At 32.3% G+C, this 15,732-nt stretch overlaps 3 protein-coding genes across 3 annotated transcripts; 1 reads left to right on the plus strand and 2 right to left on the minus strand.

Moving 5' to 3' along the window:
• Positions 1-1,842: 1,842 nt before the first annotated feature.
• LOC111884777 (glycerol-3-phosphate acyltransferase 9) lies at positions 1,843-4,861 on the plus strand. Its single transcript, XM_023881094.3, has 13 exons — positions 1,843-2,099; positions 2,195-2,252; positions 2,486-2,604; positions 2,686-2,785; positions 2,882-2,977; positions 3,059-3,155; positions 3,244-3,331; positions 3,402-3,498; positions 3,617-3,702; positions 3,777-3,896; positions 4,014-4,112; positions 4,406-4,456; positions 4,571-4,861. The coding sequence occupies exons 1-12, from the start codon at positions 1,921-1,923 to the stop codon at positions 4,452-4,454; spliced, it is 1,188 nt and encodes a 395-aa protein (XP_023736862.1). The 5' UTR covers positions 1,843-1,920; the 3' UTR covers positions 4,455-4,456; positions 4,571-4,861.
• A 52-nt stretch (positions 4,862-4,913) lies between these two features.
• LOC111884775 (F-box protein At-B) lies at positions 4,914-7,227 on the minus strand. Its single transcript, XM_023881091.3, has 4 exons — positions 6,893-7,227; positions 6,579-6,784; positions 6,395-6,488; positions 4,914-6,312 (listed from the first exon to the last, which is right to left on the minus strand). Exons 1-4 carry the CDS (start codon positions 7,214-7,216, stop codon positions 5,014-5,016), a joined length of 1,923 nt encoding a protein of 640 aa, XP_023736859.1. The 5' UTR covers positions 7,217-7,227; the 3' UTR covers positions 4,914-5,013.
• A 132-nt stretch (positions 7,228-7,359) lies between these two features.
• LOC111884778 (putative 4-hydroxy-4-methyl-2-oxoglutarate aldolase 3) lies at positions 7,360-7,938 on the minus strand. The gene has a single exon (XM_023881095.3). The coding sequence runs from the start codon at positions 7,936-7,938 to the stop codon at positions 7,438-7,440; it is 501 nt and encodes a 166-aa protein (XP_023736863.1). The 3' UTR covers positions 7,360-7,437.
• Positions 7,939-15,732: the final 7,794 nt, after the last annotated feature.

The raw sequence follows: 15,732 nt of genomic DNA on the forward strand, positions 1-15,732 counted from the left end.
ATATATGTATCTATATTAGTACTATTTTCTCATAAAATCTTCCATGTAGTTGAAGGTATTGTGATTCAAAAAACTTCCATGTAGTTCATGCACTTACGATTCAAATATGAAGAGTTGAAATGCGTTATGTCATATAAATGGTAATTATAATATGACTTTTTAATTGTGATTCAAAAAGCTTCATGTAGTTCTAGCATTTATGTTTCAAATATTAGTAGTATTTTCATTCGAAAATCTTTCATGTAGTTGAAGCGTTTACAATTCATACATAAAGAGTTGAGGAAATAGGTTATGTCGTATCCATGTTAATTGTAATATGATTTTTCTTCTTTGATAATAATGCTTGAAATTGGATAAAAGCATAACAAATCTTTTGCAATTTTAAGTCACTCTTTTTATGACTTAATGGAAGTATTTGAGACTTAATAGAAGCAAGAACACTAGCCCAAACTCATAAACTCCTTCCTTTTTCTCTTTTTTTTTTTCTACCAACATCATTCTCACTCTAGGTGTCTCTTTGGGGTTTTTCTTCACCAAAGTAAGACACAAAGCTCTAGAATTGGAGGTATACTCATGAAGAATGAAATATGTTATGTCCCTCCCGAATATATTAGTTTAACATGTAGATTTTGCTCTCGGGTTTCAAGGTTTGTGTGGTGTTTTCTCTTATGATTTTTATCTAACACTTGATACTAATGTTTAGGAATGATAATCTAATGTCTATTTCTATCTCTCTATTATAAATGAGGTCATTCAAATGATTATGATTCAAGATAGGTCATCTATCTTAAACTATATTCATTTTGAAACTCCTTAACTCTTCAACTTATGCTACTTGAATATGATTCTTTTATGTGATTTCTGTGTATTACTTAATATTCAATGTGATTTTCCAAACAGAAATGTTTTGCTTGGAACATTTTTATGATTTTTCTTTGTAAAAAAAAAACATTTTGGTTGCAGGAAAGTGAAGAAATTGTTGGATTAAGGTATCTAAGATCATAACTAAATTAATATACGCTTGAACTGAAAGCAAAATTCTTTTTTTAAATATTCTTTAATTGCGACAAAATAAAATGACAATGATAAATAAATCAATTTTGCTGAGTATCACTGATAGTTTTAGGTAAAAGAATAAAAATATTGATTATATTTTATGAACTTTATAAATAATATTATATTTTTAGAGTATATAATAATGAACTTATATAAAAGACACTTATTTGAATTAATAAATATATTAAATATCAAAAGGAATAAATCAAATGTGAACAATTATAAAGTTGAAAGATAAATAAAGTATTTTTCCCCTTTAATTTTAGGATAAAAAATGTCGCAAAAGAGAATTTGTAAGGACCATTATTGCAACTTCAAATTCAAAGTCCTCTCTCGTCTCATCCTAAACACATATATCGAGTTACCATGCCGAATTGAGCAAACCGAATTGGTGGGGCGGTGTTCCCCAAGTTTACGTTGGAAATTGCCGAGTTTCACTGAGACCACTCTACCCAGTCTAAAATGTTTCTCACCGGTGATCACCATAGTGGTTGTGTTAGTAAAAGAAGAGAACGGTATGCTGATAGTTATTTTTAGTTAGGTATGTCAAGGGTTATCAAATGATAATATTGAATAATGAATAGTTCATTTTGAATAATGAATAGTTTAAGAATAAAATAGAAAATATGTGTTTGCAGTTCAAAAAACGAAAAAAAAAGCTAGGTATTTTTTTATTTTTATTTGAAATTAAGTTAGAATTTATGTTTGATGTAAGGCAGGTTTGATTTGATGATTGTAATTTAAACCAAAACTGGACCAATAGGATATTATTTTGTATGGTTTGATTCCAGTTTTTGGATGCTTGGTCAAATGGGTTCATCGGTTTGACTCAAAACCCAGCCCAAATCTTGTTAGATCGCAGCCATGGTCAACAGTCAAGATTTCAAGAATTCAATCCCCCTTTCTTCTATCTCCACTCCAGAACGTGGCACCAAGATGAGCAAGCTAACCTCATCAAGCTCCGAGCTAGACCTAGATCGCCCCAACATCGAAGACTACCTCCCCTCCGATTCCATTCCACAACCTCACGCCAAGCTTCGTTTGTAACCATTCAATCATCCATCAATCTATTTTATCAATCTATATGTGTATATTGTTATTTGGAAAGCTCGATCGATTGATTGCATATTTTGTGTAGGCGCGATTTGCTGGACATCTCCCCGACGTTAACGGAGGCGGCTGGTGCCATTGTCGATGTAAATGTTCTTTTCCTCTTATCCTCCTTTCTAATTTTGCCTTGATTTTTGATGTTTCTTCTTCTATTCGTGCGAATTGACTCTTCGATCTACTAGATGTTTTATCATCTGAAAAACACTGTTACAGTTGTGTCTAGTGTGCTTTCTGCACTGCGAATTCGTTTTTTTTCTTCCCTAATGATGACGATTCATGATTTTAGCTGTGTCTAACCAAATTCCATCTGCATGAGCAGGATTCTTTCACACGATGCTTCAAATCAAATCCTCCAGAGCCTTGGAACTGGAATATATATTTATTCCCTTTGTGGTGTTTGGGAGTTGTAGTTAGATATGGGATTCTTTTCCCTGGAAGGTAACTGTTTGTTGTATGTAACTCTGCATAATGAGAAATTGAACATTTGGTTTCTTTGCTTATTGTTTGTTCATATCTCAGGGTTCTTGTTCTGACATTAGGATGGATAATCTTCCTATCATGTTATATTCCTGTGCATTTGCTATTAAAAGGGCATGATAAGTTAAGAAAAAGGCTAGAGGTATACACTATAAATGCATTTTAGACCTTTACTAACTTTATAAAATTTCATATCACAGAAGAAATCTAACTAGTATTTTGACTATTTTGGGCTCAGAGGGCTCTGGTGGAGTTAATTTGCAGCTTCTTTGTTGCATCATGGACAGGGGTAGTGAAGTATCATGGCCCTAGACCATGTGCAAGGCCTAAACAGGTAAGTTATTAAATAATTTGCATTAACTGAAGTTTTTTTTAATCATAATTGTTTTCTCTGATGAATTAATTTAATTTTCAGGTGTTTGTAGCTAATCATACATCAATGATTGATTTCATTGTTTTAGAACAAATGACTGCTTTTGCTGTTATCATGCAAAAACACCCCGGATGGGTTGGTATGTAGTATATGTACACATACATAATTTTCATTTATAGTGTTTTAAAGAAAATGATTTATTTAATGTTTTTTTTTTATATATATAGGACTTCTACAAAGCACTATTTTGGATAGTTTGGGGTGTATATGGTTTAATCGTTCCGAAGCAAAGGATCGTGAAATTGTAGCAAGAAAGTATGTAAAATTGTAAATTTTATATATATTTAAAAAAGAAAAATGTTGTGACATGAGGCTGTGGTTTTAGGTTAAGGGAGCATGTTGAAGGAGCTGACAACAATCCTCTTCTTATCTTCCCTGAAGGAACTTGTGTAAATAATCAGTTCACTGTTATGTTCAAAAAGGTACATGTATTGATCTATATTGCATCTTCAAGAAACAATTCCTTCTGTTCCATTAATTTTTTTTTTTCTGTTTTAGCCATATATATATTGATTTATTGGTAATTTGTATATTATATAGGGTGCATTTGAACTTGGGTCCACTGTTTGCCCAATTGCAATCAAGTACAACAAAATCTTCGTTGATGCTTTCTGGAATAGCAAAAAGCAAGTATTTTTTTTTATATATTTTTTTGGATTGAATTGTGTTATAATTTTATCCGTGTTTGTTTGTTTTGCAGACAATCTTTCACAACTCATTTATTACAGTTGATGACATCATGGGCTGTGGTTTGTGATGTTTGGTACCTTGAGCCTCAAAATATGAAGCCTGGAGAAACACCTATTGAGTTTGCAGAGAGGTGAATTGAAACACTTTTTTTTTTTTGTTAAAACTTAAAATACATGGATGATGATGAAATTATTACCATAAATGCCCCTGGTTTCTGAAGTTATTACAATTGTGTACCATTTTGTAGGGTGAGGGACATCATATCTGTTCGGGCAGGTCTTAAGAAGGTTCCTTGGGATGGATACTTGAAATACTCTCGCCCCAGCCCAAAACATAGGGAACGCAAGTAAGTTCAAATTCTATCATTCTTTTACAAAAAAATCCCCTTAACATTTTTGTTACGGATTTGGCCCCTATGATTTACTCAAACTAACAACTTTGGTCCAATTTAAGACTTGCATTTCGTTGCCAGAGGGACTAAAACAAAATGCAAACTTAAGGACAATTTTTTAGGAAGATTTAACAGATTGGACCGAACTTGTAAATTTTGAATAAAGCACAAGGACCAAAGTTGCAATTTACTAATAATTGGCAATATTATAAGTGAAATTTCAACTCTTTTAATATATGTATGTGCAGACAGCAAAGTTTTGCAGAGTCGGTGCTGCATCGGTTGGAAGAGAAATGAGGGTTAGAAAATGGAAACTTTGTCTATTTAGGCATCCTATTTTCCTTACAACAATATTATAAGCAAAATTTTAGCTTTTGACTTTTATTTGAATTTTATGGTTTTTTCTTTTTCAGATTGTAGATTTTCAAGCATTGCTGGGAAGATAGATAATTATTAAATCATGAGCAAATAAGATTATGCCTTTTTGTTGAATGTGTCTTTGTGTGTGTGTGTGTGTGTGTGTTCGTTCACTTAAATTTATGAACAGGCGATACTTTATACTGACCTTAATTTGTTTAGCAAGAGAGCTGTTTTGTAATGGTTTAAGTGTTTTGTAGAATTTTATTTGTTTCGTATCTAGGTCAAAAGATTCGTGATGTAAATAATGATAAATAAATAAATAAAAACTGTTTTTTACCCCATAACCCATAATAGTCTCTAGGAAGAAATATTATTACTAAGCAATAAATAATAATATTAAGTAATAAAAAGAATAAATCAACAAATACGTACAACTACAATGTTAATGATAACATTTACAAAAGGGTATCTCTTTTAACATATTACAAATTCAGCGTTAAAACTTATGAAATTGCCATCCATCATGACACCCAACCTCACAACCATCAGCACAAATAGTCAACCATGGTCTCTCCCTATGAATTTCATCAAACCCATCATCTCCTACACATATGACACGTGTCTTCCCAATTCCAATCCACTGTAAACCACGAAACAAAGGCTTCTTCAACAACTCAAAACACCCAACAGTTAACCCACTACAATTATAAACATCAACCCTCCTAATTCCCCCTTTCAACCCTAAAACCTTCATGGACACATTTGTCACATGAAAACAATTCCTTATACACAATTCCACCAGCCCGATACAAGAATCAACAACAATGCCAACACTGTAATCAGTGATTCCAGGCATATGACCAAGATCAAGAGACGTTAAATTGTTCCCAATTTTTCCGTTTGATAATAGATGACCGATTCCTTTATCGGTTACCCTTTTGCAACCTCTTAAAGACAGGAATGTAATCGGGGCATGAATTTTACCTAAAATTACCATCCCGGAATCGGTAACATCCGCCCCGGATAAGTTTAAAGAAGTTAAAAGTCTAAGTTTTGAAACGTTTCCAAGGCAGGAATCTGCTACACTTTTACACCCAAACAAATCAAGAATCTTTAATCCACTACAACTAGCGATTTCATGTACTCCTTCACTTGTTATCGAATTACAAGACACCAATTTCACCTCTTCAAGAACCCTAGGAACTTTACTGACATCTTGGAATGTCAAATCCGTCAAAAGATGCGTGTTTTGGATCTCGAATTTTTTCAGATTGGAACAGGAATTGAGAATTGAAGTGAATCCGGCATCGCTAACTTTTGAAAACCCGGAAAGACGAACGGATTCCAGTTGTTTACAACCCTCGGAAAGCAAAAAGAAGCCCATATCGGTTGTTCTTTTGAATGAGGTGGAACTATGGTGGCGAATTCGGATAAGAGAGAGGTGAGTTAGGTTTTTACAATGGATTAGTGACTGAATTCCTAGGTCAGATAGGTCGTCTGATGTGTCAGATGATGGTTGGTCTTTGAGATCGAGGTCAGTTAGAAGAGGGAGAGAGTGTGTGATGGTGTGGAGAAGGAGATCTGTGATGGTGTCTAATACTAGTGAGATTTGTGTTAATGTTTGGCTAAAAGTTGTATGAGGAATGGGGATTGTTCTGAAGAACACAAGAGTGTCTAATGAAATAGATGGTTGAAGTTTAAGGATCTTAATGGTTTTTGGGAGCAAGTGATAGATACCGAGTAGCATGAAGCTGTAATCGTTGATTTCACCTCCCCGGATCTTGATTTTCAGAGACTGTAAATGGAAGGTAAATAATTGACAAATCATGTGACTGAAAGCATATTAGTAGAGAATAGAGATAGGTAATCATATTTACCTCCAGGGATCGACAATTTTCAAGTGAGCCTCTGAAATTCAAATCGAATACAGAAGATTTGTCAATGAAGCCAGAAAACTCCAGCGTAAGCACTCTGAATTCAATCAGCAAGAGTTGACTACGTCAATCAAAATTCAGTAACCATTAAAGCAACTACTAGAATGAAAGTAGTACCAGCTTGTACCTTAAATTTGGGCAAGTTCTTCCGATGCTAGAAAGAAATCTGCAGGAGAGTGAAGAACATTTCAACAAAATCAATTCCTCAACATCTGGTCCAAGGAGGTTTCTGATTGAAGAATCACTGAGGCGAAGACAATCTAAGGTGATCTTCTGGATATTGCCTAAGTTTCTTCTAATTCCATCAAATGTCTGTGGATCTAGAGAAAACGCCTGCCACAAAATCCCCATCCAATTGCAAATATTTAGGACTTAGGGTTTTAAGATGTCGAAGAACAAAATTAAGCAATGAGCGATATGGTAAATGTAGAAAAAACTCACGGAGAGATCTACGGACGAGAAGGAGGAGAGAACGTTGTTGACGGACGATTGAAGGGTTCGTGAAACGCATGCTAACGAGCTGAGCGAAGACAGTGTCTCCGGTTCCAACTTTAAGAAGATTTCATTGAGTAAGTTCTCCGGTATCCTCTCCAGTAAGCTGTCGCCGCCTACGGTGGCGGAGGCAGAGCCGGCGACGGCGGTGCTGGTGCTTCTCTTATGAGCCATCACTGAATGACCGTTTTTTCCCTCCTCTCGCTCTCTTTCTCCCCGATGGGTTTTGCTAAATATTTCCGCTTCCGTCCTTGTATTTTTAAAAATATCCATTTCTTACCCCTTTTATAGGTTTGTTATTAATTCAACCATTAAATTTCATATAGTGATTAGACCATAGACCATTATACTTTGTTTGACTCACCAATTTAGTGATTAACGATGGGATAAGTTTGACATTATGTATAATGAAAAAATACAAAAAAACACAAACATGTTTTCGTAACTTTATTGATTATTCAGCTGATAATACATGTTTTACAGCTCCAACAAAATTATAAAGACAACTCAGTCTTCGAAACAAGAATCCCATCACTATCAGCATACAACCATTCTCCATCATGAATCAAAGTCCCACCGATATGAACTGGCACACCCTTTTCACCATTACCTCTTTTATACGACTTTTGAGGATGCGAAGCCAAAGCCCGAACCCCAATATCACACCCATTGATCTCATCAACATCGCGAATGCACCCATTGACCACAATCCCAACCCACCCATTGTTTTGGGCCAATTGGCCCAAATTTCCACCCACAAGTGCACATCTCATGCTACCACCACCATCAATCACAAGAACTCTCCCCTCTCCTTTGGACTCCAGATGCTCTCGAACCAACACGTTATCTTCAAACACTTTGAGTGTGACTACGGGCCCTGAAAAGGCCCGACATTGCCCGTAGATTTTGAATATGGGCTGTAGGGCCCGAAGATCACCACTTGCTAGGTGGGATGCATGAGCATCGCACACTTCAGCTGTGGCAAATGATGACATGGTGTTTTTCTGATAAAATGTGTGGATTTGATCTGTATTTTAATTAAGAGGAAAAAAAAGTTAAAAGGATACGATGTGATGTATATTAAAATATAATTTTATTTAAAAAAAATTATATTTTATTTAAAAATCGATTGCAAGTAATCAAAATTTTATCATATATGCTACTATATGAATTAGGAAACCAACGTATTTACTCAAATCACGTATGTAATTGCTTTATAAAGTAATTTAATCATAATGTTGATTTGACAGAAATCGAAGTTTAAACAGGAAATTTGACATGAACATGAACAGTAGTAGGATGCTGATGATGGAAATTGAAAAGGGGATTTGATTTGATTTGATTTGATTTACCTTTAGATCAAGTCAAGGGAAGCTGTAGAGAATCAATTGGGGTGAAGTGAAATAGATTCAATCCTGAAAAGAAAGAGAGAGAGATTTATGAATTGATTAGAGCATTATTCGATGATCAAAAGTCAAAAACAGAAAAGAAAAGGAAAAAACGAGATGATTTGTAATCAATCACCTTTTTTTTGGTGAATTGTAAAGGATGAAGAATAAGATGATGAGGGTGAGTGGACTGATGAGGAAGGCGTTGATAAAATGGCATAAAACTTTATCTTTCTTGGAATGTGTGCATTGTGAATTGTTATCATCTTTCAATATATACAACTCATTTTCTTTTCACTTTCTTAATCACAAATTTGTCATTTTCAAATAAAATATTATCTTACATTATTCTAAACGAGTCAATTGTCCTCTAAAAATCTCCTATAGTCTTATCTGTTTAGACAATTAGTGAAACTGTAGAAATCTATAATCTTCTAACAACATCAATAGAAGTTTTTAAGGAATAATCACCGATATGTTAGTCTTAATTTCCCATTTTATTATTGATATAAGTGAGATTCATCTATTTTGTTATAATTTTAGTAATATTTTTTTAAATCAACTGCCTCATAATTTAGGGGACTAAGCCAACTAGTATTGGTCCCCAATTGCCTAAATGGTTGAATAAAGTTAGAATGATACAATAAATTGTTGAGAGCATGCAGCTAAATTTTCCAAAAAATCGGCCTATAGAGAATTAAAGTTGAAACAAAGGTTAGTGTTTATTTATATACGAACTGAATTTGTTACAAATTTACTATTAAATTTGTTAGAACATTGTATGAATTTTGTACATGCATAAAGTGATGGAAGATTTATACATGATTCATAGATTTATAAAAACTTTAATTCATTGTATAAACTGTTAAAAAAAATATAAGAATTTGTTTGGTTTGGATGCAATGGCAAGACAAATTAATGGAATAAACCGAATAATACGAAGAAGAAAGTAATAGAATGGTTTTATTTATAAGAATATAAAAGGTCAATCGTACATTTTATTTGATGCTCATATTGGATTAAATTATATAGCTATACGACAAATATGTTATTTGACATTAATAAATTACTATTCAAATATATAATGTTAGTTACTACATATATTTAACAATATCCTTAACAAAATATCTAACTAAAGGATATTTTCATTGCATTCTAATCTGAGAAATTAAATATCCTCTTACTTTTTGTTCCTAAATATCTTCCTACCCAATGAAATGATGACACGTGTAACATTTAATGTTCATTTAATGAGATTTAATGATATTTTAGGATACTAATATGACACATGTCATCAATTAAATGGGTAGAAAAATTTATAGGATTAAAAGGTAGGAGGATATTTAATTTCTCTTCTAATCTTTATCGTGTGTTTGGCGCATTGTAGGTTAGCCCATAACCCCAGCTTATTTTTTTAGTTTTTTTAAGTTGTAATATTAGCAAGTCAAAAATTAGTTTTTTAAATTGTAGAAAATTAGTTTTTCAAGTTGAATATTAGCGAAGTCAAAAAATAACTTATAAATTATTAAAACTTAAAAACTTAATTAGACTAGATTTTAAAAGTGTTTCAAAATTTAAATATATTCTTAATTAATTATAAAAAAAAACATATTTTTTTTAAATGCCATCATATCATTTTATATTTTCAACCTGTATAACCAAATTGTCATTTTTTATCGGCTAAAAATAACTTATAAACTAACTTTTAAAAAAACTAATTAGACTAGATTTTAGTTTTTTGGCTAATGAACCAAACACAACGTAAACTTATGTTATTCAAGAATCATAAAACGAAAAAACTAGTATATCATCGTTTACATAATGTAAACAATTCGATTTTGTGCTTGAATTTGGTTTGGTTCGAAAATCTTTGATTCAAAAACCTAATAAAAAATGTGGTTCCAAATCCAAATTCAAAGCTTACGTATTTTATAGTTCCAAATTGAAAATCAACACCCCTGTATGAACGAATCTTCACATTTTTCTCAATTTCATATCGATATACCAAACTATATTACCACGAACTTCATGAATCAGGGTTTGATAATCAAATTTTCCATGGGTTTTGTGCATACGACTTACATTCACATGATATCAATCGAATCAAACTCGGTTATTAACTTTCTTTTGAATCATCGAAGATTTATTCACCTATTCATCATCCTCCCGTTATAGATTTATAATCCAAATTAAACAATGGAACTATTTCAATCGATGCTAAATCTTCAGAAACATAAGAAGAAGACGGATAACGAGGTGTATTTACCTTGTTGGAGAGCTTAATTTTCTGTGTATTTTCCTTCTTTCGGTCGTGAGTTGTGAGCTGGAGAACACCCGCACAGAGCTTCTATTTTGTGACCACTCAAAGAGGAAAGGATCGTAGTCAATAATTAGGTGTCTGTAGCAATGCCACATATCCCATTGACTATTGACTTCGTGTAATATTTTACTTAATATATTCTTTTAGTAAATGGTTTTTTTAGATTAAAAATATACCTTGTTTTATTTCATAATCAATTTAAAAATTGAGAAATATACACTATTAAGAGATATTGGTTTCAGTGATCGAAAAAAAAAACGTCTACTCATATAATAACTCTCAGAAAATATAACATATAATTACGATATCGGAAATAGGAAATAGGAATTTTTGAAAATTTGCTATTCTTTCTAATGTACTACAAATGCTGATTATTTCCAAGCATGAACTTTTAAAAACAAGCTTTTCAAAGTGGTTAAGGTCATATCATCTTCATAATATTTTTCGTAGCTTCGAAAATCATTGTGTGTTGTTTTCCTGGAAATACAGCTCTCTAGGAGCCGTATTTGAAACACGAAAATTCAAAGCTCCCTCATTCTCTCTTTGATTTATTTCCGGTTTCTCAGTATTCACTTTGCGTTTATTGTTTTCCGTTGTTGTTGGAAACTCGGTGATTCTGCATTAAATCCTGATGTTTTACTCAATTGCTTACAACCCATAGAAGCGAAGTAAAAATATTTAAGAACAAGAGTTCGATCTTGTAGTTATTACATGATAACAATAATAATAATAATAATAATAATAATAATAATAATAATAATAATAATAATAATAATAATAATAATAATTGGATTTATTTATTGCAATTAATCAACGTACAATTCTCAGTATTATTTATCGGTTTTCTTGCGTATCTATTGGTTTGTTTTACAACAATCGTAAAGGTTTTTACTTGCATTTATAAATCAACAAACTAGACACCCAAATCCCAACTGCTAGTCTCCACTACATAAACAACGAGTTTGCCAACCAATTCTATGGTCAGAACTACACCCGTTGGGCTAACAAGGTCAAGTTCATGCTTCATGTGCTAAAGCTCGCCTATGTTTTGGACCCAAAATTGGCCCCAAATCCTGTTGATCTAATTCCCGTGGTGGGGAAAACTGTGGATCCAACGATCAACTTTGATCTAGAAAAGCAAAGGGATATGCGTAAAGAGTTTGAGGAATTGTGTGTGGGTCACATCAAGACCTCATTTTTCATTACTAAATTACCCAAAGTATTGTTCATAAACCAAATCATCCGAAAAACACAAGTACCAAATACGAATCATCATCATAAAATATCATAATGCCACAAAATGCCTAGTAACAAATCACCCAGTGAGTGTGTACAATCAGACCTTCACCTTCCTACGATCCTCAGAAGTACCTGAAGCACATATAATCAAAAATTGTAAGCATGAAGTTTAGTGAGTTCCCTAAGATATCTCATACAACACAGCACATAAACAACTATGGGTTATCAGCAACCCTAGAGACTATACAAAGTCTCAATAGGCAAACAACATGCTTTGTGGGTTATCAGCAACCCTAGAGACTACCTGCAGTCTCAGTCACACATAAACAACATAACATAATAATAACAGTTAGACACATCTGATCATCACAACTACAACTATTCTACCACATATGTAAGAATAAGTGAGGAGAATCACCTGATACTGATGACAGATAAATCTCACACTTGAACTGCCGAAATTAGACTCTGTCTGATAAACACAACAAGTAGCCCTAATCAATTAAGTATACATCCCGATCATAGGTCTAATCTAACAACTACGCCCCTGAAGGGAAAAATGACCATTTTTCCCTTTCATGGTCCAGAACCCTAAATCCTTTAACCAAAGTCAAAAGTAAGCAAAAGTCAACAAGTCCACACTCTCATCCATACACGGGGCGTACAACTCAACTCAGCGATCAATGGGGACAAGCCTGCTACGCGGGGTGTAGCTAGGAGTATGAGCGACGTACTCCGCCTGGTCCATACTTAACAACTTTTATGTATTAATCTATTAAGACACTTATCTGAACTTCATATCTGACCATTATAGAATGTCTTAAACCATAAAGTCACCAACTTTAAGCCTTTGCATTGCTAGATAGGGATTAATACACAAAACTCTAATTTATACGACACCCTAAGTCACTTAACTCATGCATGGGCCAAGGGAAAAGATCAAGCAACGATTTTTATGAATCTAAGAACTCTAATACATCTAAAAGGACATCCAATATGCTCTGGAGTACTCCATACTCACAAAGGTCCAAGCTTTGGGATAAAAAGCTCATAAAAACCCATCTATGTAGATCTAGAAAGAACATTAGCAAGGTATAGACTTTAAACATTCAAAAGATGCACAAGATGAAGGAGTTTCAGGATCTATATGCTTACAAGCAACATCACCTTCTTCAAGGACCTTCTTCCTCAATAAGAATGCACAAAATCACCAAAAGACTCCAAGATCCTCACTCTCATGGTTAGGATATCTAGGGTTTAGAGGGAATGGAGGCTGATAAGAAATGTCCAAGGGATGCATAGGGTGGATTAAATAGGGATCAAACCCTAAATTTTGGGTTTATGACTTGAGCTAGTACGCCCTACGTACCACATGTACGCCCAACGTACTAGCATGAGTCCTGTGTTTCTAAGGTTCGCTCATGTACGATGCGCATACCTCACGTATACCCATCGTACGAGCCGAAATGCAAGACTTTTGACATAAAAGGCCAAATATGAAAATTTTAATTAAGCGTATGAATAAAATGAAAATACTTGAAAACCATTTGTTACAGAAGGATTGTTACTGTATTATGTACGGTGTGACACGGTCTTATATATATATATATATATATATATATATATATATATATATATATATATATATATATATATATATATATATATATATATATATGTGTGTGTGTGTGTGTGTGTGTGTGTGTGTGTAATACATTCATGAGGGTCGATACATAAAAGGCCAAGATAATACAAACACAATACCACGCTATATACTAGGAATACACAAAATATATACCGCTAACAATTTTCTCATTTCCTGTTTCTATACCAAACACATACAACCATTGTAACCTCATGTCATTGATTAATTATGTAGTGTTCTTCCAAAACGAATTTTCCACTATAAATCCGATGTTCATTTTATTCGTTATTTATGTTTTTTATCATTACACTTTGTATCCTTTTTCATATGATCATATGTTACAACACTTTTTCGAATTAATACCTATCTGTTTTATAAAGGGCAAAGGGAGGCCGCCAAGCTTTGCTTTCAAAGTGGTCTTTGGACTAAAAAAAATGTTATAAAAAGACCATCAAGCATTTCAGTTGATACAATTTTGACTGTCTTACATAAAGTGATATTTTAGTTATTTAAAGTCGTTCCCATCCGATTAATGTAAATTACATCAACTAAAAGTTAAATAGCTCTTTTTGACGTTAAATAATAACTCCATAGACTATTTATACTTTTTTTTTGGTAAACATAATTTCCTTCTCAAAAACACAAAAAGAAAAATAAAAAAAAAATGTAAGCGTGCATCCGTGGGATTTGTTTAATAAGAAAATGGTCATTTGGTTGGTGAAAAATAATATTAGCGGGCTGCTGGTACGAACTGGGCCAGGAGAAGCCCGGTTATCAATTTTAAATTTTAATCTAAAGAAACATATTTTAATTGCATACTTTGTTTTAAAAATTATTTGGTTATTACTTATTACAATTCAAAACAATAATAATATACCTTGAAAACTGAATAAACATATTTTGTATTTATTTTTCATCGTATAAAGATTTGAGTAATTGGTTTATTATCACCTGACCCAAATATGATTAATAAAGGATAAACTAAAATTACATGTTTATCTATTTTTTAAACTAAGTTGAAAATATTTTACTGCCTATTTCACATTATGTCTTACGTCTTTCCATGAGAATATATAATAGTATTTTGCAAATACCCAACAACGATTTTTCTAACTATTAAAAATGTCAAGCAACAAAAGAAATATGCAAAAACTCACCCTTAAATTTCATTTTATTATAATCCTCGTTAATAAATGAAAGGTTTTTTTTTGGCACATATCAATCTCTCATGAGTTTTGACACTTGTCATTTTATGGTATTTTTGAAATAAATATTATCCACTTGTCAATTTTTGGTTTATTTCAGTTTTTTTAAAATTAAAGTCATATACTTATATATGTAAAGTATTAAATGTCATATATATATATATATATATATATATATATATATATATATATATATATATATATATATATATATATATTAAATTGCAATAAATATGTTTTTTCTTTTCTTATTTTAAAGTTGTATATTTAAAAATATTTTTTGTTTACATTTTAATGTTTAATGTATTTTTTTAAATCAACCTGTGTATTACACGGGTTTCACACCTAGTTACTATTAAATATTTATTAAGGTGGAGAGCCAGCGAAAAGATGAGACGGGGGAGGAATGGTACCGCGCAGCAAAACGACCCTAAGCAAGGCAAGATATCGTGGAAGGGGTCTCTACTCTCTCTACTTTCTTTATGGTGTGGTTACTTGTAAAGTTGTAATTCATACATAAAAATATACCAAAATATGTTTGTATGTTTTTAATTATTTTGTGATTAGTTTTTAATATTTTGTGAATTAATTTTGTATGTGTTTATTTAGTTTGTAATTAATTTAAAATATAAAATTTGAGAGAATTGAAAGGAATGAGAAATATAAGTTTACATATATGTCGTGTGGGATGAGATAGATAAAGATGAAAATGAAATAACTTATTTATAATTATAAGTTCATGAGAATTTTTCAAATATATCATTACATGTTAGTTTTTAGACAAAATTGCAAAAATGGTCCATGTGGTATGTATTTTTTTGGGGTTTTAGTCCAAACCCCGACTTTTTTTGATTGGTGGTCCTTTTGACCATGTTTGCTTGTGATTTTGATCCCTCAGAAAATTGAAAAGACTAAAATGCCCTTTCTGATATATTTTTTTATATTTTTTCTATTTACTTTAGAGGAAAAAGAAAATAAATAAGTAATTTGAG

Source organism: Lactuca sativa, chromosome 7 (assembly GCF_002870075.4).
Source record: "Lactuca sativa cultivar Salinas chromosome 7, Lsat_Salinas_v11, whole genome shotgun sequence".
NCBI lineage: Eukaryota > Viridiplantae > Streptophyta > Magnoliopsida > Asterales > Asteraceae > Lactuca > Lactuca sativa.